Below are 24,172 nucleotides of genomic sequence, written 5' to 3'. Positions count from 1 at the left end.
ACCAAATTATAACTCATATTGAAAGCAGCTGAATTTGCATAAATCTCATTAGACTGCAATGAGAGGGGTTCATAAATCGTTATATTAATTAGTCATTTTTGCCACCCTTTCATAAGAAAATGGGGTGTATTAATAAAACGAGAGGGGTGTGTGATTGTGAAGCCTAATTGGTCACTGTATTAAGCAGTGTGGTGCACAAGTGACAGATTTGATTTAGTTTGGCTTCACTTCTGTTGTCTGGTCAGGGAGGGGGGACAAGTGTTTGTGTCTGTGCAATTATTGAATGATCTGTTTATTTTCTCTTCTGTCCATGCACTCATTTAAAAAAACAAACCTGTTCCCCATTAACAGTCAAATGCTTACCTCAGCATATATCACCCTGAGGTCAAGAGACAGTCAAAGAAAATTACGCCCCAGATTAAGTTGCCGTGTTTCCGTGAGGTTATCCTGTCTTGACATTTAGGATAAATTCTCACATTTTTGAATTTACAAACAGCATTTTTTGCAAATCTATTAACAGTGTGAGCACAAATAGCAGTTGCACGGCAAAGATAAGCCCACAGTATTTTGGTATAGTCCTCTTCTTCTTCTTCTTCTTCTTCTTCTTCTTCTTTCGGCCAATCCCTTAATCTGCCTCCATGTCATCCAACCCGTGACAACAATCCTCCACCTTTGTCTTTGGCCAACACAAGCACAGTTTCCACCGGCACCCTGTTGGCCAACAACACTGAGGACGGTCATTCTTAACCTGGACCCCGACCGATCATTGATGAGCCGTGTGTTTGATTTGGCAAAGATTTTTGCCGGATGCCCCTCCTGACATAACCCACATTTATCTGGGATTGGGACCAGGGAAATACACTGGTTTGGCTGGGTTCTTGCTATAGTCCATCCATTCATTTTCCCAAGCACTTATGCAGCTAGTGAGGAGGGTGCTGGAGCCCATCCCAGCTATGATAGGTTGAGAGGCAGGAAACAAACACGGGCAAAGTCTGTCACCGGACAGATCAGAGGCACAGGGCAGAAATGAATAGGAATTTCAAACTAGGTATCTGTAAAGTGACAGTGACTGATATCTTAAAGTATTTTATGTACCGTATGTTTTGGACTTTAGTAAGGAAAACCTTGCCTCTGATATTTGGGAAAAAGCTTCTAATCCTTCCCGGATTTATATATTTCTTAATTTTTTTAATATATATAATATTATTTACAATACTGTGCTCAGGCAGTTTGACCCTGGAGGGTAATGAGCCTTGCCAACCAGCTTGGAGGTCTTGATACTGTCTTCTGTGCCGCTCTTAAACACAGCCTCGTGATACATCTGTCCAGCGTGGCGGATTGACCTGCATGATAGCACACCACCTCAGGCTTTGATTAGCCAGCTTCTACTGTTTATGATGAATGAAGCCCGTGAGCTGCTGCAGCTCCAATTAAAAATCCTTTGCTCCTGCACGCTACTGCATTTCTTTGTGCTGAGCCTTTGTGTGTTTTCAAGTCGTCTTCAACCGTTACACTACCAGGACATCTGGAGTTTTACAACATATAGTTGTTGTGGTTCTCTCTTTTTTAGTAGGTTTCCTTGAATATAATGTTGAGAAGTCAGAGTTTCTGTCACAATCATGGTACCTTGTTAACTCTTTTGCATTTTATTTTGAAGTATTTATTTATACATTAAAAAAAAAAAAAAAATTTAATCCAAGGCTAACTTTTACATGTAGCATGCAAATGGGAAATTCTGACAGGGCGACTGCATTTGTGTGAATATTCAGGACTTGCGTGCTCTCACAAATCAGCACTTTCTAAATTGGCTCAGTCATTAAAAATTTATTGATGCCTACTTGGACTTTGCAGGACTTCTGACCTTTGACTCTCTCGCTGACAGGTTCATCGGTGGCCCAGCTGAAGGCAGATGATCCTGAAGGTGAACCCCTCATCTATGGGGTTTCAGGAGAAGAGGCCATGAAGTATTTCGCTGTGACCAAAGAAACCGGTGTGGTCTGGCTTCGACAGCAACTCGACCGTGAGGTACAAACAAACAAACTCGTTCACACACATACTAACTGCTACACACACGCTCATACATTACCAAAGCAAATGCACCGGGTACAAGAAAAGACAGAACAATTTTGAAAATAGGATACGCGGCGTAAATTATCAAATGATGAAAGAGTCCCGAAAAGTGCAAAACAATGTGAGGGAAAGACAAAGGACGTCGAGCTCAGAGTGGCTTCTGTAGCTCCTTTTTGTTTTCTGTCTCTGCTTTTCTGCTCTGCTCCTTTGCATTACATGTCTATGCAAATTTTGTGCTTATATGGATGTCTGTCTCCACCAGACCAAGTCAGAGATGCAGGTCGAATTCTACGTGAGTGACAATCAAGAGGTAAGAGACAGATTTGCACTGCGTTCATAGTTGTGACACATTTCTTCACACGCTGACATCCTGCATATAGCCTGACCTCATATCACACAGAGGCCTTGCAATCTGTCTCTTTTTCAGTCTTTCACTTTTACACTTACCCTTATTTCTCTTCCCCACATGACACCTGTCCGACTCAACACAGTATAGTTGCTGAAACAAGTGACATTCCACCTACTCTCCCCAGCGAGAAATCTGTCACACGCCTGTCCTGTTTTCTTTGACTCTGAATCGTGGCTTTGTGTCACATTTACATTGACTTTGACTCTTTGTCAGGAAACGTATGGCAGTGGCTTTGGAACTATTTAACCAAGGTGTTTCTTTCCCCAGGTGGTCAAAGACACAGTTAACATCCAGATCGGAGATGTGAACGATAACGCCCCAAACTTCCACGGGCAGCCATACACTGTCAATATTCCAGAGGTGAGGATGCCCGGACGTTATTTACCGTTTGTACTCGAGTGGAAATGAGACTGTGATTTTATTCATTACTCAGGTATACATGTAAAAGAAAAGTCATCATATGCATGACAATTTCTATATAATTTGCTGGTTTTTTGAACATCAAAACAATGTCAAAGTAAACAAAAAACTTTTATTTCCAGTAGAAGAACATTTTCCTCTGGAATCTGTACTTCAAACTGATGAAAATTTTGGAAAACAAAGAGCTGCAATGAATTTTCAGAAACACTAAGAAAACATAAACAAAATTCACCTCACCGTCATGCCTATTGCAACAGCTGTATCTGCACGGTGGCTACGTCTGATTTATGGTGATCATCTCCTATTTATAGTGCATTTTGGTCTTTGCCATGCTGGAAATAGCAGTGTTTTGCTGCACCTGTGATCTTCCCACGATTTCAGGAGTTGTCTTCCAGCTAATGTTTAGAGAATGTGTACAGCCTCCCTTGCAGGCAAGAGAAAACTCCAGTGCAAACCTCAATCTCTATTCTCTCCTTTCTCTGTCCTCCCACTGAATCGGCTACCTTCCTTCTCAGCTCTCACTTCTTTCCATCTTTGTGTCTCGTCTATGCCCTCTCCCTCATCTAATCCTTGATATGAAGTAATTGCCAGAGTGGAGGACTTCAAACAGGGACTGAAATCCACACACACACACACACACACACACACACACATCCACAAGTCTTGTTGTGTTTATATTGAGCACATACCCCTTTGTGAGTCTTCACCAAATCTTCAAAGCCACTTGCTTTTTCTCTCCCAATCCATAAAGTCAGGCAAATAAATGGGAGAAATAAGGACTGTTTAGACGAGGCTGTTTAGATCACCCACCAGGGAAGATTCTCTCAGGCCATTGCATTGAACCGCCGCTAAGTTGTGTGGGACTCACTTATAGTCCACATGCAGACGTTTCAAGCTCTGCAAACAACAGGATTCAGTTTAGCCTTGAGAAAGCCATTAAACAGGGCTGCGTTTGACCCTCAGTCACTCACGTACTGTTAGTTCCCTTGCATCACTTACTGAATTACTACTGCTGTCAATCCTGGCATCCTATTGATTAAAAAATTTAAGCTTATTTGTTTGAGGCTATAGAGAGTGGAAATAAATCAGACTCCAGTGTACTCCCAGGCAGTACATACATCCAAGTTTTCCCCAGCATTTCTTTACATTGGAAATCGTGTAAGCCTGTAAAGTGAGCCATCGCTGAAAACGTGCAAACCATGTGTGTGTGTGTGTGTGTGTGTGTGCGTAAACACAATGTTAGACTAATGCAAGTGAAATATGTTTTATCAGACATCTCAGTGAACTAAACTGCGTACTTTACTCGACAAAATGAGACACTGCAATTTCATTCATATTTTCACGACTGCGTTGCAATCACAATGCAGCACACAGTCCAATCTGTACGCACAGAGCTCTTTATTAAGCCGCTCTCTTTTCCACTTAAATCCTTTGCCAGTTTTGGGAACTGTTTTCCTTCATTTCAAGTCAGCCTCTTCCTCATTTTACCCTGTTTCTCCTTCCTTTACCCTTTTCGCCACCTTATCATATTTCTCAGCAACTTTAGTTACCTGCATTTTTATGGCCTCATTACTTCCGTGACCCTAAGCGACCTTTAGCGGGCAAAGCAAACATGCTGCAACATCACTTCATCATGCTGTCACTCACTGGACATGCCACAATGACTGCGGGTTAAAGTGCCATCAGCGCATCAAAGGAGAAGATGGGAAACGGCAATGAGTGTGGGGGATGAAAGAGTGGCAGAAGTAACAAAGCAGAGGCGACAAACAAAGGATTCAAAACGATGAGATTTACCGCAAGTGACAGAGAACGCAGGACGGAAAGAAAAGACCAGAAACAACACAAAGATTCTCGTGGGTTTTTCGAAGAACTAGGACAGGAGGTGTTATGAAGTGAGGCTCGACGGCACTGTCCAGATGAAGCAATGTGAGTGGCAAGGTGAGCAGTGCAGGAGGCAGAGTAGCAGAGAGTGTGTGTAAATGTCATTTTAATTTGTAGAGCCATAAAGAGGGTGAAGGGGAGCAGGTGGGCTGCTAGCATTCCCTCTGTCAGTGCTAATGAGCTCGCCAGATTTACAGCATCCACACAGTTAGGCAGCCAGCAGCAGAGACCGGATACAAAGAGCGACAACTATTACCTAAAACAATGTTTTGATGGAACAGCAGATGGGCTACAACACAAATCCATTACTGGATGAGAAGGCAGAGTGAACGTACAACACACTGAGAAGCATTTTTTCACATTCCCTAAACTCAACAAATAGTCCTCTATAAAGGGAGCCCTCTGTTGACAAGCTCAAAAGCTTTTGCTGAGTGTGCGTCTGTGCAGCACCGAGATCTGAGCAATTGGGAGCCCATCCGTTATTTAAAAACCAACCTTCCCAATACCCTCACACACTCCTCAGCCCAGCTGCCTGACCCTTACACTCACCCACCGGGAGCCGGTCAGTGCCACTGTAATAATATCAAACGCCACCAGAAACAGCTTCTGTTAAGTGCGCCCAGTGTGTGCCACCTCCTGCTGTTCAGACAATCCTTGTTCTTGAACACAGTTTCCTTCTTTTTTATTTTTTTAGTCATTTAATCTCATCTAATCCTCGTTCTATCCAGCGTCTTTTTGTCATTCTCGCTTACAGACATATATATAAATATATATATACTTCACAAAGATACATTTATTCAGAGTTTATAGCCATTATCTCTACTCAGTTTCCAGTGACCCCTGCAAAGCATCACTATAGTAAAATGTGCTTTTTTTTATTTTGGTTGAGCCCTCCACTCACAATATTGCAGAATTCAGATAGCATATCTTTTTTGTCCTCTAGTCAATACTCTCATTCACCCCTCCCTACAGTAGACATGCAATGCAGTGGAATCCTGTCTTGGATAACGCAGTAATAATGCACACGAGATTGTATAGCCGACTTCTGACCAGCGCTGTAATGCGGTGCATAGATGGATTAAACGTATTGGCAAACAGGCAGACAGGCAAGAGGCTCCTAGTGATATATACCCAAACTTTATCTGTTTACTGTCTCTCAGGTATGTCAGGCAGGTGAGCAAATCCCTCCTCAGCCTCTATTTTCTATCAGCCATATCTCAGTGTCCCTCTCTAACCTACGGTAATCTCTGATGAACTATGGCTGATGATATAAAGCAGAACAACCCAAGGTGGAAACCCTTCAGGTGAAAGTCAGACATCTAAAGAAAGAAAAGCCCTCCATTCTGGCGTGGAGTTGCTGTGCCTGTTTTTGTTTCTTTTCTTTTTTATAGAAATATACTATTAGGACTCATTCTTAGAAACTCTAGCTAGACAAATATCTATCGGCTTTCTCATATTTTGCTTAATTAGAGGGTTTTACCTGTTTATGCGTTTGTTTTATAAACGTGTGGAATTCAAATCTTCATTGTTTTAGCTTTCCGTTGTTGGCTACTACTTTCTCCCACAGGTTTGAGATGGATAGCATGAAGACATTTCACATGCTAAACACACAAACACAGAGGCAAATGCACTCATATTTTAGATAATATTGGCAGAGGGTGTTTGAGAGCTCCTATTATGCCTGCGAATGAGCTGTTTAGTGCTTGATGTAGGCTTTGGCAGCAAAGCAGAGGCACCTGCTATTTGATGTGCCCTCTGTCGCTGTCAGGTAGAACATAGACAAATCTGTTATATTCCTTTCTTCTTTGCCTTTGTTCACTTCTGAAAGCTGAAATTCAATCTCTACTATTTTATCACCTTCTGCCCTGTATCTTAGCGGGTTGCAGCATCTGAAGGTAATTTGTTTACCAGGTAAGAAAAAAAAAAATCTTACCCAAAAAGCAAATACAGATGCCTTATATCTTTACATTTGCAAGGTTGTCTGAGAACTTGAAAACAAAAGTCTTGCTTGTTGTGAAATACATTTCTTTTGAAATTATCCTCATGAAATATGTGTTACTGAGTGTTTACATATCCCACATATGCACTGCATGCAAACACAAACACACTGCACAGAAACACACACCTGCTTTCGATATGAAACTCGCAAACTCACTCCCTTTCTCTTTCATTTTCTCCCCCTCTCTCTCTTTTTACCTCCTAAAAGTCGGATTTGGCCCATAATTATATTAGTATCATCTCTCCTGGTCTCTCCTATGGTGAAATTGAATCTAGTGGTTACAGAGCTGAGTGGTGGCTGGTTGACAGGCGCAGGCCTCGAAGAGAATTCTGCTTGACACTAAGACCCTGAGCCCCATAGGGAGGGATGGAGGGATTTATGAAGAAAGAGAAAAAAAAATGGATAAAGTGAGAAGGTTAAATGGGAAGCAGTCAATATTTTACTCACCTAAGGCACCATTTATAACTTTCCACTTTCTACAGTTTTGGTCCACAGAATCTAATCCTAGGGAAAAGTTGTACGCCCCCATTTTTGGAGAAGAAATGGGACGCTGTTTGAAATGTAGATAAGAACCAAAAATGATTTCTAACCACGTAAAGCCTTTGGCGCAAATAGTATAAAGTCCGCTTGAAAATCTCATAACTAATTAAGCAGAAAGGCAATGAATGATATGACTGGCAGTGTTGGGGTAATATCTCAAAAATAATGTATAATTTATTGTTACTTTTCTTAAAAGTAGTGCAGTACGTTACCTAATTACTCACCAGAGAATGTCATTCATTACACTATTCATTACGTTACTCTCTTGTTAATCTATAAAATGACCTGAAACACATTGGCTCATAATGATGTTATACAAACAGACTGTCCCAGACCCTATCGTAATGAGGACACACATATGACCTATGAACACAAAACCGACAATATCGCAACGCAACAATCAAAACCAGCCTAAAGACACTTCAGGTGACACAGTGGTTCTATTTCAGAAACATAAACAGGACTGCTCGTCACTGCTGTTTTTTACCTGTTGAAGTTCAGGCTCTGGCTGCTGGGCCGGGGTGGGAATGCACTCATCTTTATCACTCTGGGTTCTTGGCTAGCTTTCCGTTAGCTCGCTGTCTGTGCAAATGCTTTCAGCGGACTTGAGTTCTGTCAGCAGTGTAATGCAGTCGTTTCCATCTTGAACACAGTTTGCACTTTACCATCACTCTCTTGTCCTTAAAAGTAAGTCCATATCTCTGCAGTAGACTGCTCCACCATTTATTTTCCTGCCCTCACACACATCTGACATCAGTTGACTGTAGCAAAAGCGCACAAAAGAAAAAAAAACGTGTTTTTTAATTTGCCCAATGTGCAGATAGGGGCAGAATCTTTGTTACTTTGTCACTTTGCAAGTAACAACATAATTGTATCTGTAATGTAATGACAAAATTTAGCACGTGACACGTTAATACGCCTTACACCCAACACTGAGGACTGGGTGTGGGGAGTGGAAAATTGAGATCTATGTTTTGTCCTCTGTTGTCAGCTAACAGTTTACATGATGCCTACTTTTCTGAAGGGTTGCTATAGGTAAGCTGAACTTCATGTCTGCATTGCTCATTCTGAATGGAATAGGTTCTTTTCTTTTTTGACTGATTAATTTTTAGACTTCAGTGAGCCTTTCTGGACAAATAGCTACTTAAGGGAGTTGTCAGAGAGATTGTCGAGCCTGTACACCAATTTTTTCCCCGCATCTTTTCCAGTCCAAGGGTTAACACAACACATACTGCCGGAGCATCACATACTCTGCCATTCGTGAAGGTAAATCACCTTCACTTCCTCTCTTTATCTTTCTGTCATTTACTTTATCCCGCTGAGCATGAAGAGCACCTTGATTTGTGTGCTACGCAGAGATGGGTGGAGAATTTGTCTGTCAAAAAAAAGGGAGGGCTCATGTTTGCGAGTGACCATCGGAAAGTGTATTTCGGGGAGAGGGAGACAAGGGGAGAGAAAAAGCGAGGAGTAAAGGAAGTAAGGTGAGAGCGCACAAGGAAAGCCTGGAAAGGGGCAAGATTGAAGGGAGAGGGAGAACGGTGTGCACTCCCAAAAGCCATTAAAGTTTGATTCACCCACTCCTCACTCTTTGAATAAATCAACCTGTCGTTCCCTCTCTCCCTTTCTTTCAAGTCTGTGGTTCCCACCTCTCTGTGCCCACCCCCACCCTGCCTTTGGCACTCTCCTTCTCTCTAACACTCTGTTGGCAGAATTGTGAATTCTGACGAGTTTTGCCAACATAAAAGACAGCCACGCATGTTGTCAGTCCCTCCATATTTTGTATCTGCTTGTGTTAATGTTTATGTGTGTATAGGAGACAGAGGAAGAAAGAGAGCTAGCTCTCATGGCACTTTTGTGTTTTTTAGACCTTTCAAATACACGATTTAATCTGACAGCATCTGTACGTGTTGGCTACATGTACGAATGAGCACCCCGGTGTCTTTTCCATAACTACTTACTTATCTCTTTCAACACAGCACAGTTAACGGATCGGCACAAAAGATTAGACCAGTTTGATCTATAATGGGACGTGTTTGTGTGTAGTGAGCGCTGATGTTTGTTGTCACTTTTGAGTTGTTCAGCTCATTTAAAAGTTCGGTGAATAGGATATGCCGCAGAAATATGGGAAAATATAGATTTTTGTCCATCATGTAGTAAGAAAATTTTTACTTAATTCAACCACATCATTTGTTGTACCATCCAATCGACGGTGTATGACAAACGTTCTCCACCACCGGCTGAATGAAACTGTGAGACACATTGCCGTGAAAGTCACCTACAGAGTTTGGCCACCATGTGCCACGACGACAGCGTCATTACACCTCTCTGAAACTCTGTGTGTATATATATATATCTACAGTACATATATACATGGGTCTTTATATATGTAGAAAATCTTTCACAAGTGTTAGTTAGCTTGGGTTCTGGGGTCCAGTGGCGTGTCCAGCGGGGTGGCCTGGGGGGGCACAGGTCACCCCCCCAACCAGACCGGCCACCCCAGGTTCCTCCCCAAAGCTAAAACAATAAAATTCAATGAAATATCAAATGTACATTATGTTTTCACAGTGAAGCTCAGATATCCGAGTGTAAGTGAATGCAGCATAGGCTTCTGCACTATGAGCATCATGTTAGCAAAGGTAGGAGAGCCAAGCACGAAAGAGGCACCGCAGAAAACAACTTTTCGGCGAAAGATTAACAAGTTAACATAGCTGGACTGATATCGGGCATACCTGGGGCTGATGACTTTTTTTTTTTTTTTTTTTTGTAACGGCATGAACAATGAGAAGTGGTGGATTGGCCATATGCTGGCCAATGTGTAAAAATAAGTCAGTTGTTTGGTGGTGGCTATGGCGGAGCTTCACCGCGGTAAAGTGAGCCGTCATTTGTGAGCCGCGGTCAAGCCAGCCGCCTCTTATCCGCCGCATAAATTTCCTTGCGCTTTTACACCAGTCTTTACGGTAGCGCCTTTTCGCTTTATATCCCGATTGAGAGCCTAGACCCGCGCACGCGCGCGCACACATTACGATGGAACAGCCCAATACAGTCAATACAATTATGTCTATTACAAAAATTCATTAAAAATCATCCTTAGTAGTTGAGGTCCAACTTTCAACACAACCCTCCTCTGGGACACCTACTGTACCTGTGTGCCAAGTTTCATCCAGATTTACTGTAGAATTCCTCAGAAATTAAAGGAAACTTATATTCAATGCAATACAGCCAATACACTACAATTATGTCAAATTTCAAAAATTCATTAAAAATCATCCTTAGTAGTTGAGGTCCAACTTTCAACACATCCCTCCTCTGGGACACCTACTGTACCTGTGTGCCAAGTTTCATCCAGATTTACTGTAGAATTCCTCAGAAATTAAAGGACATGTATATTGAATTCAATACACTTACTTAAATATTGCATCATATTAAAAAATTCATTAAAAATCATCCATAATAGTTGATGTCCAACTTTCAACACCGTCTTACTCTGGGCGACCTATGGTATCTCTGGGCCAAGTTACATCTCAATTCACTGTAATCTTTATCAAAAATTGAAAGAACAATTATATGTCAATGCTGGCTGTGTGCCTTTCAAAGTGACACTAAATAACAGAACTCAGGCACATCAGGGAATAATCCAAAAGGCGGATTTATTAAACAAAAACAACATACAAAATATCCCTAACCCATACTACATAACCTAAAAAGAAACAAAGGGACACTTAGAAGCACAAGAAAACAATACTATACTGAAAGGGCAAGAGACACAGCCCAAACATAATCCACAACTAAAACGCCAAAAGAACAAGTCATCCCACATAGCAGACGGGTGTTGCCTGGATCTGGTGTGAAGCCGGCACTGCTGGCTGACTTCTGGCATGGTAAGATGGCACTGTTTATGTGATGGCATGCTACATCTGGCCTGATTGGGTAAATGTGACATGTTGTATAGAGCACTTTGAGTAATATGGGTGAGTAAAAAGGCGCTATATAAGAATCAGTCCATTCACTGTCTGAACAGAGTTTTGTCATGACAGCTTATTTGATTGTCTTCACTGACTCGCTTTGAAATCCAGATTTTAATTTTGGAATATTAAGTGTACTTGTGGTTCCTATAGAATTTTAAGGTTGAACAGGAATCATCTCTCAGGCCTCTCTTCTGTGGATGCAGCTCACATCATTCTGTACAATACGATAATTTTTAATTCTACAACTGTTTATAACCTGCATATTTCACATTTGTGTATAGCTGTATATCTCATATTTCTGTATAGTTTTTTTAATTTCATATTCTGTATAGTTTTTCATGTTTATATCCTGTTCATAGCCTGTACATACTTATAGTTATAGCATATTCATAACATACCTTCATACCGTGTACATTGTAACATACCATAATAGACCCATTTCTGTAATATACTTACATACCTATATTATTGCTAATATATATTGTAATATATCTATATCATGGCTAAAGCACTTCTTGATGGATGCAAACTGCATTTTGTTGCCTTGTACCTGTGACATGTGCAATGACAATAAAGTTGAATTCTATTCTATTCTATATTAATTCAGAAGACAAACACCCGTCTCTGCTTTTGAGATTAGCATTAAAACCCTCAGTTTTGACAAATAATACAGTTATAGTGGATCAGGTGACCCTGAATCTTCCCTTATTTGTGCTGCAATAAGCCTAGGCTCTTGTGGGCTTCCCATCATGTATGACTTTTTTCCTTCTTTGCTCTTTCTGTGTTTATACACCTCTCTGCATTTAATCATTAGTTAGTATGTATCTCTTGCACAGTGTATATGTTGTTCTGTCTCCTTTTCATCAACCTCAGCCAGTCACAGTAGATGGCTGTCTCTCCTTGAGCCTGTTTCTGCCAGATGTCTCTACCTCTTCAAATGGAGTTTTTCCTTCCCACTCACACTAAATGTTAGCTCATATGGGGTACTTAAATTGTTGGGGCTTTCTTTGTATTATTGTTGTGTTTTTAACCAGCAACATAAAGTGTCTTTAGGTGACTGTTGTTGTGGTTTGGTGCTGTATAAATAGAATAGAATCGAATAGAATAATGTACTTCAGACCGGGAGATTGGCAAAATGTATAAATAGGATGGTGTTTAGGGGAATTGGAGACAGCTGTGTAACACAGCAGGGATACATTGGGAATAAGAAGACAATGGAAGTAAGACTCAACACAAGAAAGAGACAAGAGGCCACCAAACTAAAACACAGACTAAGACACACGAGCTTGACACAGACAAAACCGTAAACAGACATGAATACAAGACTGGCTTTAACACTAGAGTGTTCCATCCACTTGTGGAATGCTTAAAAAGAACTACACTTAAAAGCAATATGGAACTGAAAACAAAAGAATACATATTGTAAACATATCATCAAATAATCCAGGACTCACAAACAATGATATGATGAACAGAACTATAAAGAACAAAACTGAGAAATGCTTGGTAAACTGACCAAGGACTATGTCATCATGTCAATTTTTTAATATCATAGTTAATGTGTCCTGATTTGTAGATAGTGCCACCTGACAATTACCAGGAAATCCAACTGGGTGACAAGCCAGAGTTGTTTGCCTACACACCCACGGACTAGAAAAAAGGTCCAGGACTCTTCAAGCTGGGATACAGGCATCAAAGACAAAGATGTAACCAGATAGAAAGTCATCAGGAAGGCATTGCCTGTTGTTGCTGCTGCTGTCAGACTTTTTAATTCATCCACTTGTGTCAGACACATATTGAACAGGAATAAACATGACTCACTGCACTCTCTCACTTTGTATGCCACAATGTTTGCTTAGACACCTGTATGCTTATATTGTTTATTATATCCCAGAAACATTAATGTTAAAACTTGTGTTCCTATGTCTATATATAAGTTTATTTTCATATCTCTATATTAATCTATTTATAGCTCCATTCCCTCACTTCATTTTATACAATTGCTTTGTTCCTGCATGAGAGCTATTTAAAATGGTTTCACACAAAGTGCCTCCAGATGAATACAGAGTAGTTTTGGACAGCAGAGGCTGGAGAATGGTATTGCTCTCTGTGTGAAAAATAACTACTTATTTGAAATGAAGATGAATGTATGTTGTCAAGGCAAAAAAAAGATTTTTCTTTTAAACAGTACATTGCATAATGAGAGTTGGCAGTTCGTCTTGTCACCGGAAGGTTGCTGGTTCGAGCCCCAGCTCCCACAGTCTCGGTCGTTGTGTCCTTGGGCAAGACACTTCACCTACCGCCTACTGGTGTTGGCCACAGGGGCCGATGGCGCGATATGTTGTTCCTCCACTCGGTGCTGAGTGGAGGGTGAACAGCGGCAGAGCTATGCCAGAAAAGCGGCAGAGCTACGCCAGAATGCTCTTTGTGGACTACAGCTCAGCCTTTAATGCAATCATCCCAGACATCCTCTGCTGACCTTCCACCACTCGCCCATTGAGAGCCTACTAACTTACTGCATCCCAGGATGGTACGGCAGCTGCACTAAGGCGGATAGCGAGTCAGTGAAGACAATCAAATATGCTGTCATGACAAAACTCTGTTCAGACAGTGAATGGACTGATTCTTATATAGCGCCTTTTTACTCACCCATATTACTCAAAGTGCTCTATACAACATGTCACATTTACCCAATCAGGCCAGATGTAGCATGCCATCACATAAACAGTGCCATCTTACCATGCCAGAAGTCAGCCAGCAGTGCCGGCTTCACACCAGATCCAGGCAACACCCGTCTGCTATGTGGGATGACTTGTTCTTTTGGCGTTTTAGTTGTGGATTATGTTTGGGCTGTGTCTCTTGCCCTTTCAGTATAGTATTGTTTTCTTGTGCTTCTAAGTGTCCCTTTGTTTCTTTTTAGGTTATGTAGTATGGGTTAGGGATATTTTGTATGTTGTTTTTGTTTAATAAATCCGCCTTTTGGATTATTCCCTGATGTGCCTGAGTTCTGTTATTTAGTGTAATAAAGTTTGCTGTAATAAAGAGGCTGTGAAAGTGTTTTTGTCTCATTTATGTCCATCTTCTTCCTACATGCAGTACTTTTCTTTGCTCGATTATCTCTCTGTCCCACTCTTCTCTACTGCAGAGCTACATGAAGTGATTGCAAACGGACCCCGGTAGTGCAGTGGTTTCTGTGTACTGGCTGTCAGTCTGTTCAGATCTGTTTGTCTTCCCGTATCTGACATTTACATTTAGTTTCATCTATTTGCATCTATTCCATTCTATTCTATTCAGGCAGATAAACAGAAGGTGCGATTGCAGGTCCACTGCTATGTTTACTTTGCAGCACACTGCTGATGTATCATCATACGTCTCTCTTATTCTTCTTAGTCACGAGCGCTACATACTGACATGTCGGGAAATATACTGCAGCTCCATAGATAGTTATGTAGGACAACTGAGTGAATTAAATATAGGCCCATTATGCTGATAAGTTAGCTGCATCTGTTGCCAGATTGGGAATGTGTCTACTGGACAGAAAAATGTTTTTTCTCACATTAAAAAAATCTGTTTATTCTGAGTGGCCTAATTCACTACAGGATAGAGGATTATGTTATATGCAGATGTGCTTCTACTAGCCTAACAATGCATTTTCTATACTGACATGACAGCTAATGTCTATGAGAACCCATCATAGTATACCACCTGAGTGGCAGAGGTGGCAAACTATCTGTATTTATTTTCTTAGACTTATGATTTTTTATCATTTCTACTAGATACGTCTGCTTGCCGTCCTTGCTGCCTCCTGTTTACAAACATATCAATAAATGCAATGTCCCTTGAAGTTGTTAAAATGAAACAACTACATATCTCTTAAAGTCCCTCAGCTGATAAGAATACCCATCCAATACAAAGAACACACTTTTTTTTTTTTTTTTAAATATTGTGCTTGTTTGGGTCCCTGCTGAAAATCAAATCTTTCCTTTGGGGAGTAACCGCTGGCCTTTTAAAATCCTAGAATAATGCATGAAAATGAAAGGGGTACCGGGGTTCATAGTGCAGGAGAAGGACAGTCTGCTTATATATGGTCAGATATGTCTGCAGTTGCTTGAAGTCTGTGAATTATGCATTGGGAAAGAAGCATGTAGATTTCTACTGGTGTCTGTGTGAGTGGGTGTGTGCAAAGAGACACCTGAGACATTAAGACTCATGGAAGTAGAGCCCCCTTATGCCCTCGTGGTACCCCATGCCTGAGGCTACAGATAGAGAGAGTTGATGATATAGAGTGCAGAGTACCTATAGGACCAGACTACAGAATGAAGAGATTCAGGACTACAGAGTTCAGAGTGAAGTGAAAACACACAAAAAGCTTGAAATCGAGGGCACACTGGGAAACAAGGCGAGAGTAAAGAAAGGCACTGGGGGAGGGAGAGAGAGAGCAGGGTATCTTTTGAATAGCACAGAGTGCATCAAATCCCGTGTGCTGGTGAGATGAGGTGGCCTCAACAGCAACCCTGGCCTCGCAGTTTGTTTGCTAATGGCATGTGTAAAGTGCAGCTTCCCTTGGTCATCACGCTTAAACACTAGCACTGTTGCACATGCACGGTGAATTCCACTTGTAATTGTTTAAATATTACTTTAAAACCAAAATGTTTTCACTGTAAAAGAGTGGTGGACACAGGCCATGCAGGGAGATGAATCAGAACATGAAAATTGAGATGCGAGGTCACTAATATCCTGGGTAAAAGCATGAAATAGAAATAGTAAAAAAATGAAGGTTTTAGAATTGTAAAAGATTCCTTCAATCAGACATGAGTATGTGGGGGGCAGGGATAGAAACGCCTATCCATCACTACGTCCTTTCTCTAAACTGCTTATCATCGCTGCTGGGGGCTATCCTAGAACAAACTTAGTGAGTCATAGATTGACAAGTTAACATAGACAAGTTTTCAGTTTTTCAGCATCATCCCTTTTAGACAAGCATGCGCACCCTTAGTCAGAGCTACCGGTTGCCAGTTAGTCCAATCTATGTCTGCGCACTCTGTCAAGATGTTTTGGCACATCTTTTTGTGCCAGAGGCAGAGAAATGGTGACAGGTGGATGAGATCAGAACAGCTATCCAGACTGTTGTTAGGTGACCAAAAATATATAAGACCTATTAACCTATTATATTTTTTAAGTCCTCTATATCTACATCATCAGCTGTTTTTTTTGTAACTTGAAGCAGCGGTCCCCAAACTTTTCCGCCAAGGACCTGTTTATGTCTGACAATATTTTCACAGACCAGCCTTTAAGGTGTCGCGGATAAATAGAAAAAAATAAAACCAGTACCGGCACCAATTTATTCCTAACACACGGGAAAAGACCCAGGGAAACCGAGTTAACGATAAAAACGATGAAAAATAATGATAAAAACTGATAAAAGCGCTGAAAACCATAAATTTCACACCCGAGCCTCAAATCTCACAGCCCGGTACCAAACAACTCACGGACTGGTAACGGTCCATGGCCCGGGGGTTGGGGACTGCTTTTGTGTTTGTTTAAGATAAACAAACTGTGAGCAATTAATGGCACAAAAACGTTGGATTTAGAAAGAACTGATACAAAATTAAAACACAGATATGCAAGTTGGTATGCTTTCTTTTGGGGGGGGGGGGGGGGGGTCAGAAGGTTCAATAAACTCCAGTTTTTTGTTTTCTTTTATAAGTGAGTTTCATAGTTCAGGCTTTACACGGTTAGTTTCAACGTAGCCCTTCGCTTAAATAGTGAAATTTCGGTGTCAATACTGACAAGATAAATATATCAATCATTGATGATTTTTAAGAGCAAAGCAGACTTATCGTCACGCTACAAAGAAACTACAGCAATGAGCAGACTACTCTGACCCTCAGTAGGGGTTTTGAGACATCTCATTAAACGCATGCAAAATTTTAAACCTTTGAAATGTACCCCAAAAACCCAAATAAGTACCACAAATCAAATTTTGCACATCTGTTGTTTGTTTTTAACAAATTAGCAAATTAACAATTTTTCAAGTGAAGCCCCGCCCTCACAGGTTTACATAAGGATACCAAGTCTTGGCATCCAACACACGCAGCCCGTTTGGAGGTCAGTTCCCAAATTTTAAGTTACAATTAATCTTTACTCTGCAGGTCTTTGCCTAAATCCCTTCCCACTACTTCACTTCATCTCTCCCCTCTGTGTTAGTTCTGGGTAATTACCCATTTACAATGTTTCCCTCACTCCCAGTGAATTCAAATCAGATCACTTGCACTGGTGGGTGACTGCAAACATAATCCAGCTGCCATAAAAAGCCTCTGGACCACTATGTAAAATTGCCATTCACTACTGGATTATGGGGCTTTGCGTTATTGTTCCAGCTGTGTACCTTTACAGGTGATCGCGCTCACCTGTAAAATAAAACATCAAGAGCTAATTGAGCAGTGTGCAGAATGATGCTGTACAGGCGTACGCTCTGCTCTTGGTCACATACCTCCCATATGCACACACAGAAGCACAAATACAGGCTGCCCACACATACACAGAAATGCGCGCCTCCCTTCAACCAGTCCCAAATTCCCCTATGTCTTTAAAAGAAAGTGCAGACTGATTAAAGTCAGAGTTTTATGGGGAACTGTGAAGAATATGACAAAAATAAATAAATAAAGCCAGAGTGTCTTGCCCCCTAGGCAACAGCCGTTTATATGATAATCAGTTCTACTCTAATTTGCATTTAATTCTATTTTAAAAAAAATGACTTCTTAAAAAAGGGAGTTGAGGAGGACAGGAAAATTGTGTATGAGAACAAGATGTTCAACAGTAGGAAAAGGAAACAGGATTCATCATCTTTCACTGTTATCCATTAAGCAGTCACTGGTAATCTGGTAATCACTGATTCATGTCAACTACATTTTTGCATGAAGCAAATGAAGCTCATTTATCTTGCTTGATAGTTTTTATTATTCTTGATAGCAGCATTATAATGTTATCTGGACACTGGGATGCTAACACCTCCAGCATGCCTCTTATGTTGTAATAGCAGCCTTGAAATGGAAAGCCATTAGTTGGGAGCTCGGCTTATTCATAATAACATGAATTAATTTGCCTAAAATCATTAAAAATGCACTATGCTAAAAAGCAGAATTTACTAAACGAACTAATTAGAGAAGAATTTAGAAGTATAAGATCTATTTGCAGCCTGACAAATACCAGAAATGCATTATGTTCTGATGTAGACTTCAGGATTTAAGAATTCGCTCAACTAGTTTGTCTGATCTCTACCTTAAGAGAGCTGTGCATAAATGAATGGCCTCAAGTCTCAGAGGACTGAAGCAATGTTTCACCCGTCCACACACAAACCTTTGTAGAGCTCTAAGTTAAGTTAGTCATCATCATAATAGCTCGTGTCAGCTAATACGAGCAGCTGTATGACATTTTAACTGGCAAAAACCTCAGTGAGCGTGAGCTAAAATTGCTGCTACCCAAATGTTATGTACACTAAGCTGTCCTCACGAGACTGTCAAAGTCAATTTTAAAATGTGCATTCCATCTACAAACTTTTGCATTTGAATTTGAGAGAAATTTAAGAAAAAGGAGGTTCCCTACGTCCAAGCAGCAATAGTTTCAACCACAGCTACAGGTAACTGCTTTAAATAAGGCAGGAAAAATGAGTTGTACTTTTAGTACTCTAAACCGATATGTATAACTTTCCATAACAGGTAAAAAAAAAAAAAAAAAAAAAGGTTGCAGAGCTGGCTGATGTGTGTGGCCTGTCCTTGTACCCTTCCTCTGGGATCTACCCATCTGTCTCTCTCTGGCTCTGTGGATTCCTGCAGCATGCTGGGCCTGATTACCTTTACATTTAAACAAACAGCTCCAGCTCTTTGGAGGCAGTCAGCCATGAGCTTTGACAGGGGGTTAGGCAGTTTTGGGAGAAGACTGATAAGGAGATAAATATGTTGTCTTTTCTCCACGGAGAAAATAGCCAACCCATACATACAAACACACGCCATCCACTGGAGGCATTGATTCCCTATCTCATAATCCTCTTACTTTAACCATTACTGCTACCTCAAACCTTTCCCCAAACAAAGTCCTACTTTTAAAATATATTATTTTAAATAGTCACCCAAACTTGAAGCAACATAAGACTTTTCAATTAATACTCCATTATTGAAAATAGTAAACACTAAAATTGAAAAATATCAGCCAAACAGAAAAAAGCCCTTCAAAAAGATCTAAATGGAAATTACAGGAACACATCATGAATCCTTGACACTCACACGCTCTCCCACACACACTGGGAGGCTGTCTTTGCCTTTCAAAAGTGGCCCCTCTCCCTGTCTGCTGGTGTGGAATCATTTTGTTCGGCTGAGTGCTTCTCCAGAAAATCGCAGACGGGCCATAGAGTGGAGCGAGAGAGAACAAGAAGGAATAAAAGCAGGTCATAATGTAAGACACTTTTTGGACATCAGTTCCTGTATGGTACACAAAGACTTGCACCACATTACTGCAGTACATTAGGCCTTACTGACTAGTTTAACAGAGGGGGGTCAAACGATTTGGAGAGGAAAGACTAACTGCCATTAGAAAATGACTGATAACTGTTAGAGAGGCATGCCTATAAAATATTGTCAGTATATACATGGTTAGATGGCTTCGGGTCAGCCTTGAATGTGTTTAATCCAGAGAGTCTGGTGGCTCATGCCAATCCAGCCCATTATTATATTGATCTTTCATTTAATTTGTCCCCAATTCAGCTTGAAAATGTTTATTTGGGTTGTGATCTGGAGGTCAAAGAGGATAAAGATATGAATTTGAGATAGATAGATAGATAGCTAGATAGATAGATAGATAGATAGATAGATAGATAGATAGATAGATAGATAGATAGATAGATAGATAGATAGATAGATAGATAGCTAGCTTTCAAAACAAGCTACCAGAATGACAAATTCTTGTGGTCAGAGTTTTCAGATAAGTGCTTCTTCTTCTTATAATGTACAATAGTGGTTTAGCCCAGTTACTTTCATTGATCAAATTAATAGGGAGCACAATGTTTTCTCTTCTGCTTTGTAAAGAAGAAGATGATTTAGATTTACAAGTGTGTGAGGAGAAATATTTTCCTCCTATGGTCTCACAGTACAATAAACTGCAGTAACAGAAAAATAAACTTTACACAGGACTGGTAATTCTGTTGCCCTCAAGTCCTGCATAAGTCTTATACATGTATGTCTTTGGGGCTAGTGTTAGGATCATCAGCGTAACTTTGTGCTGAACATTGGGGGGGTCAAGATCTCTGTCTAAATAAATAAATAAATCTGGGTAAATTCCCAGATGATTAAACATGCAACTATTTTGCTGGTAATACCTGAAATGAGTAAAGAAAATCAACAGCCTATTTCTGCAACATAATTCATAATTTTATTTGGGGGGGGGGTTATATATTAGTTGGGTCTTATTATTGATTATTGGGGGAGGGTCATAACCCCCCTAACCCCCCTGAAAATTACGCCCCTGGTTAGGATGGCCATTGGTGACTGGGTTGAAGTGGGATCCTTGAGGCAGAGATAAGGTGCCGACCAACCAGGGACACTCAACGACACAGAAAATCTAACACAACAAAATAAAAATATGTTGCCCACCAGTGACTTGTGGTCCAGCAGCAGACTCCAGACTTTTATTGACTGCTACTAACAGTCTTTATTAACATTAAATCAATACAACATAAAAAGGCAGCAACTATTAAATTCACATTTCCCCACTTGGCCTATAAGCTTTGATCTAAATGAGAGCAGATATGCCTATCAGGTTACCTTTGAATGACACTCAGGATGGCTGGGAACTCTTTTGGCTCAAACACACAGGTAAAGAAAACAGTCTTGCATTTAAAATCTTTCAAAACTTTAAAACTATTTTAACTTTAAAACTTTAAAACGAATCTATATTTCTGTTCCTAGAGCAGACTTTCACCCGTACCAGCTGGAGGTCTATCCACAAGGAAGCAACTACAGAAAAACATCAATAAAAGATAGCAAACTTTTTTCTGTGAGCCTTTATTCTTCTATACAAATAGTATCACAGTTACTCGTGTGTAAATGAAGACAACCTGCATTACAGCAAAGTCAATCTTGATTGTTAGATTATAGAAACTGTTTGCAGGTGATGAGTTACACCATGAAATAATAATGGTAGCATATTTAGGTAAATTTAATCTCAGCTATTTCACTCTAAAAGACAGTCAATAGTTGTCCACAATGTAAATAGTTGCACTAAAATCCTTAACAGTGAAAACACCCACATCTTTCTGATGTTCTCTTAAAGGATCCCACATTTAAACATTCAAAACACTTTGAGAATTGATCCAAAGCAACTGAGGAAAAATGAAAATTTCACTTTCTACTTCTACTCGACAAAGCGCACTTAGACAAGTACAGGCAATTGGCTTATCACTGCTAATTCAGTGAATTATGAACAAAGCACACTGGGTGCTTGCACAGTTTCCATCCCTCATGTTCAGAGTTGAGCTCACTAACAGTAATTATACTGCAAGAAAGCATCACACCTGCAATTGGAGTTAAACTGCAGACAGCTACACCTATCAGTAGACTCCACGCTGTCACTCACGCATTCAGTCTCTTAGCTCAAACCTGGCTCAAGATAACACTCAATACTCAGGCTGAAATGATGGTATCAGACACGTAAGCTTTACAAGTGGGTCTCCTAAGGTTAGAGGGCTTTATGAGGTGGGTTTCCCATTTCCACCTCAGCCCCAAGTCCAGTCTCCATCGCATTATCACAGGTACATACTACTGCTCACTGCCCCTGGGAAATCATGGGCTATGAAGGAAGCCCTGTCACAACATTTACCATGAGTGGAATTGTAATTACTGACATATTTTTTTATGAGACGGGCTGTTTCATTGGTTTGTAAATGTTACTGCCATGACATACAGTATTTAAACTTGCTATTACCTCCCTTGAGACGTGGGCTTGTTTTGCTACATGGTTTCATCACCGACCTTATTCACTGAGTTTCTTTGCAATAAATAATGAATGTTAAGCCACAAGCTAGGTTTCCCGAAGCTCGGGATCCTGGACATGTTTCTGGAAACTTACAGGACACTGTTATAAATATAACACGTAACATGGCCATGAGATAAGTAATGTGGACTTAAGTCATAGTTGAATAAGTATTAGTCACACAAACAGAAATAAGGGTTAAAAACCCCAAAGTTTTAAAGTAAGATGAACCGCACTCTTTTTGGCAGGGTATAAATCATTTTTGTATAATTTTCCTCATTTGCTATCGAAACCTCGCAGATGAAGGACACTTTATCTTGTTTCAATACCAGTGAATTATTGATAAGCTAATTTCAAATGTGAAATATGGTTTTGTGTGTCACCTCTATGATTAATTTAAGTACTCTTGTGATTCACCTGCTTCAGCATCTCTGCCAAGACTGCATACTGTGAAATTATTGCCAGCTCATGGCCTCACCTATTTATATGAGAAAGTCTTACATACTGTATATACCATGTAACTGTGCAGTTCGTGCCTGTATTTTTTCAGGATCTATTTTACTCACTGACCACTTTATTCAGTACACCACTTCTTGTAAGTGCCCATATCTAATCAGGCAGTAACATGGGAGCAGCATATAGGCATCGTCAAGTTGAGCTGAAATTCAAACTGAGCATGAGAGTGAGGAAGGTTTGGGGAAGAGTCTGGCATGTTAGACAGGCAGGTCAGAAACTGATGATCCACTGAGAATTTCCCACACAGCCATCTTTAGGATCGTCGAAAAAAAAATATCCAGCAAGTGGCGCTTCTCTGAGCAAAACTAGCCAAACTGTTTTGAGCTGATAGGGAGGCAACAGTAACTCAGATAACAATGAGTTACAACCAAGGTATGCAGTAGAGCATCTTTGAACACAACACACTGAACCTTGAAGCAGTGAAAAATTGCATTGGCTGCCATTTGTGACAGTTAAGAACACCAAAAATGTTAAAAATGTTGCCTGACCTGAAGAGTCTGGATTTTTGCTGTGACATTTGGATGGCAGGGTCAGAATTTGGCATAAACCATGAATGAAACGTGAAAGCATGGATACATCCTGCCTAGCATCAACTGTGGATACTATTTTGAAATATGTGCTGAAAGTGAAAGTGAAAATGATTTTTAACTTATCAATGTGGCGCAATCCTGTATTACAGAAATATCTTTCTACAGTAATTGAAACACAGTGATCTTATTTAAGAACAACAACAAAAAACAGCTGTTTTATTGGAACTAACAGGAAAAGGAAAAACAAAAAGCCAGGTCTGAGCCAGAAGTACAAAAAGGGAAAACTCAGAAGAAAGGAGCACACTGCATGTGGGAGAACACAACAAGGAACTGAGGAAAACTGAGGGCTTAAATACAAACTGGAGGCAATAGCGAAAGAAGACTGTGGGAAAACGAGACACAGTCGAGCAGAATCTAGCTAACGAGACAAAGAGGAAGCAAAAATGAACACAATGCACACAAAGCAAGAGACAAACAAAATAAAACAGGAAGTAACTAAACACCTGACACAGAGATGGAGAAGGAAAAGGAAGAACAAGAAACAAGAAATTGATTATGAATTATAACTATGAGCAGAACCCAGATAACTAATCTAAAAAAAAGTCTGAGAATATAAATACTAAAAACAGAGAACCAAAAAAGATGTCAAGAACAAAGGACTAAAAGGCACTTAAATCTTAATGGAATAAGGAAACTAACGACTAATATACAATGAAACTCAAATTATAAGCAAAATTTGGAACTAATAACACAACTAGAATAAAGAAAAGACAAAACTCAAAGCACTGAGTCCACGACCCAGGAACCATCACAGTTTACA

At 40.3% G+C, this 24,172-nt stretch overlaps 1 protein-coding gene across 1 annotated transcript in view; it reads left to right on the top strand.

Annotated features, from left to right (window-relative positions):
- cdh23 (cadherin-related 23) overlaps positions 1-24,172 on the top strand; it is a 182,808-nt gene that overhangs the window by 42,944 nt on the left and 115,692 nt on the right. The window contains exons 4-6 of the mRNA XM_085182044.1: positions 1,883-2,025; positions 2,333-2,380; positions 2,747-2,839. Coding sequence (XP_085038170.1) covers positions 1,883-2,025; positions 2,333-2,380; positions 2,747-2,839 — 284 coding nt within the window. The remainder of the gene's footprint in view (positions 1-1,882; positions 2,026-2,332; positions 2,381-2,746; positions 2,840-24,172) is intronic.

This window comes from Neolamprologus multifasciatus, chromosome 13 (genome assembly GCF_963576455.1).
Source record: "Neolamprologus multifasciatus chromosome 13, fNeoMul1.2, whole genome shotgun sequence".
Lineage (NCBI taxonomy): Eukaryota > Metazoa > Chordata > Actinopteri > Cichliformes > Cichlidae > Neolamprologus > Neolamprologus multifasciatus.
The sequence above is the reverse complement of the archived record's forward strand: the minus strand, read 5'-3'. Positions and strand labels throughout refer to the sequence as shown.